Genomic DNA, 2,092 nt, shown 5'->3' on the forward strand with positions numbered 1-2,092 from the left:
GTATACCCGAACGGGCGGCATACCATGTGCAGCTGGGCAGCTTCAAATGGTGACTGTCACCCAAATGGGTTCAAGTTACATTTTTGGAGTATATGACCTTGAGCCACTGAACCTTCCGGACATGTCAACAGCAAAGTAAAGGCATCGCCCACCTCGCAGGCTGGGGACCAGCAAAGCACATGGAAAGGTTTAGAAGTGTTCTTGGCCCCCCGGGCCCCTCACACCCACCACCTCACCTGCAAAGCACCGATGGCTGCACTCTGGAAGCGCAGGTCTGTTTTGAAGTCCTGAGCAATTTCTCGCACCAGACGCTGGAAAGGGAGTTTGCGGATCAGAAGTTCAGTGGACTTCTGATAGCGTCTAATTTCGCGGAGTGCCACAGTACCAGGCCTTCACGCAAAACAGAACAAGCCAACGTTAACAAAATGGTTACCATCCACATAAAAGAACATACAAGGATAAGTGGTTAGCTTAAAAAAAATTGAGTTTCCGAATACTAAACCACCCATTTTGTTCTTTGGCTTCCGTATGAAATTTCACTCCTCAGTTTATGATCTGAATGTTCAACTATCAATTCCTTTACAGCAAAAAACATTAATGTTAAAGGAGGTTCCACACAGGGAGTCCATCCAAGTCTGGTTCATTTTCTTCATCTCGAATACAGGTGCATCAGGAACTATTATCGCTACTTGGTAGGGTGTCAGGCCACTAATAAAAAAGCCAACATTCAGACTCTTCCTAATTTGGCCCAGCTCTCCTTCACACCCACGCCTGCAATTCTTCTAGAAGACACACGGACACCACCCAATGGGCTTCACTTAAAACCGCTCTCAGGTGTATTTAAGCTGTTTCCCAGAACACATTTCCCTCTGCCTACCGCTCACCCCGCAGGAGTGCTGAAGTCTGGGTGTTTCTGGCTGTGCAGTGCACCTTCCACATGAAAGGGTTTTTATGCATCGTTTTTTCCTTCCTACTAAGTAAGTGCCAACCAAAAATGTACTTCAAGTCAGACTTATTCCTTCCACTCTGAGCTTTAACTTTAGAGGAACTCTAAAAGCATTTGTGGAGGCTAAGGTCGGACAGCTCCTGCCCTCTAACGGCAGATGCCCGTCACAACACCCGAGGGCAGTTTAAAACCAGTGTGCCCACAGAAGGAAACACACTAATTTAAGGAAATGAAGATCTTCACTCAAAACATGCCCACCTTGAGTGTTATTAAAATAAAATTCATATTAAAATGTATTATTTTATCCAAAGTGAGAGTGTCCATCCTTATACATGTTTTTTAAAAACACTTTTATTTTTTTTTTAAACATACATTACTAATGTAAGGACTAAATAAAACGAGACTCTATCCCATTAACACCATTGGCCATTCTGTGGGCCGCTCTGGGTTCTGTGTAGCTTCCAAATAAAACAGTCCAACAGAAACCAACACTAAATTTTGAAATACTATATATATATATATATATATATATATATATATATATATATATATGTATATATATGTGTGTGTATATATATATATATGTATATATGTGTGTGTGTGTATATATATATATATATATATACACACACACACACTTAAAGTATTAGCAAATATTCAAAAGGGGGGGAAAAACATCAGTTTCTCTGGATTAGAAAGTTTGATTATACATCTTTTCGTTATGTTTTATAACCACTGCTACCGCAGACTTTGTCCCACTATTTCCTTTTTTTTTTTTTTAAAAATACCTGTAGCGGTGAGGCTTCTTCACCCCTCCGGTAGAGGGCGCACTCTTGCGAGCGGCTTTTGTAGCCAGTTGCTTCCTCGGTGCTTTACCCCCGGTGGATTTGCGGGCAGTCTGCTTGGTACGAGCCATGGTACTGAGACCTCCTTACTTACCTGCCGGCGTGAAAGACAAAAATCATATACACAACCACCAGACGACCAAGTTTTCCTGCCACTGCCGGCCCCCGTCCCCGACAATCTGGAAATGATGACCCGCACAAACAAAAAACAACACAACAATGTCCGTCGTGTTATATAATCGGTGAGGGCGCAGATCACGCCTGCCGCCCAGACAGGACTTCTCGAAATAAACTGTGGGGC

At 42.9% G+C, this 2,092-nt stretch overlaps 1 protein-coding gene across 1 annotated transcript in view; it reads right to left on the reverse strand.

Moving 5' to 3' along the window:
• Positions 1-1,885, reverse strand: part of LOC115288005 (histone H3.3) — a 6,608-nt gene extending 4,723 nt beyond the window's left edge. Inside the window, exons 1-2 of the mRNA XM_029934899.1 lie at positions 1,735-1,885; positions 237-390 (exon numbers count right to left, since the gene is read on the reverse strand). Of these exons, the coding sequence (XP_029790759.1) occupies positions 237-390; positions 1,735-1,862 (282 nt within the window). The 5' untranslated portion in view covers positions 1,863-1,885. The remainder of the gene's footprint in view (positions 1-236; positions 391-1,734) is intronic.
• Positions 1,886-2,092: the final 207 nt, after the last annotated feature.

Source organism: Suricata suricatta, chromosome 3 (genome assembly GCF_006229205.1).
Source record: "Suricata suricatta isolate VVHF042 chromosome 3, meerkat_22Aug2017_6uvM2_HiC, whole genome shotgun sequence".
Lineage (NCBI taxonomy): Eukaryota > Metazoa > Chordata > Mammalia > Carnivora > Herpestidae > Suricata > Suricata suricatta.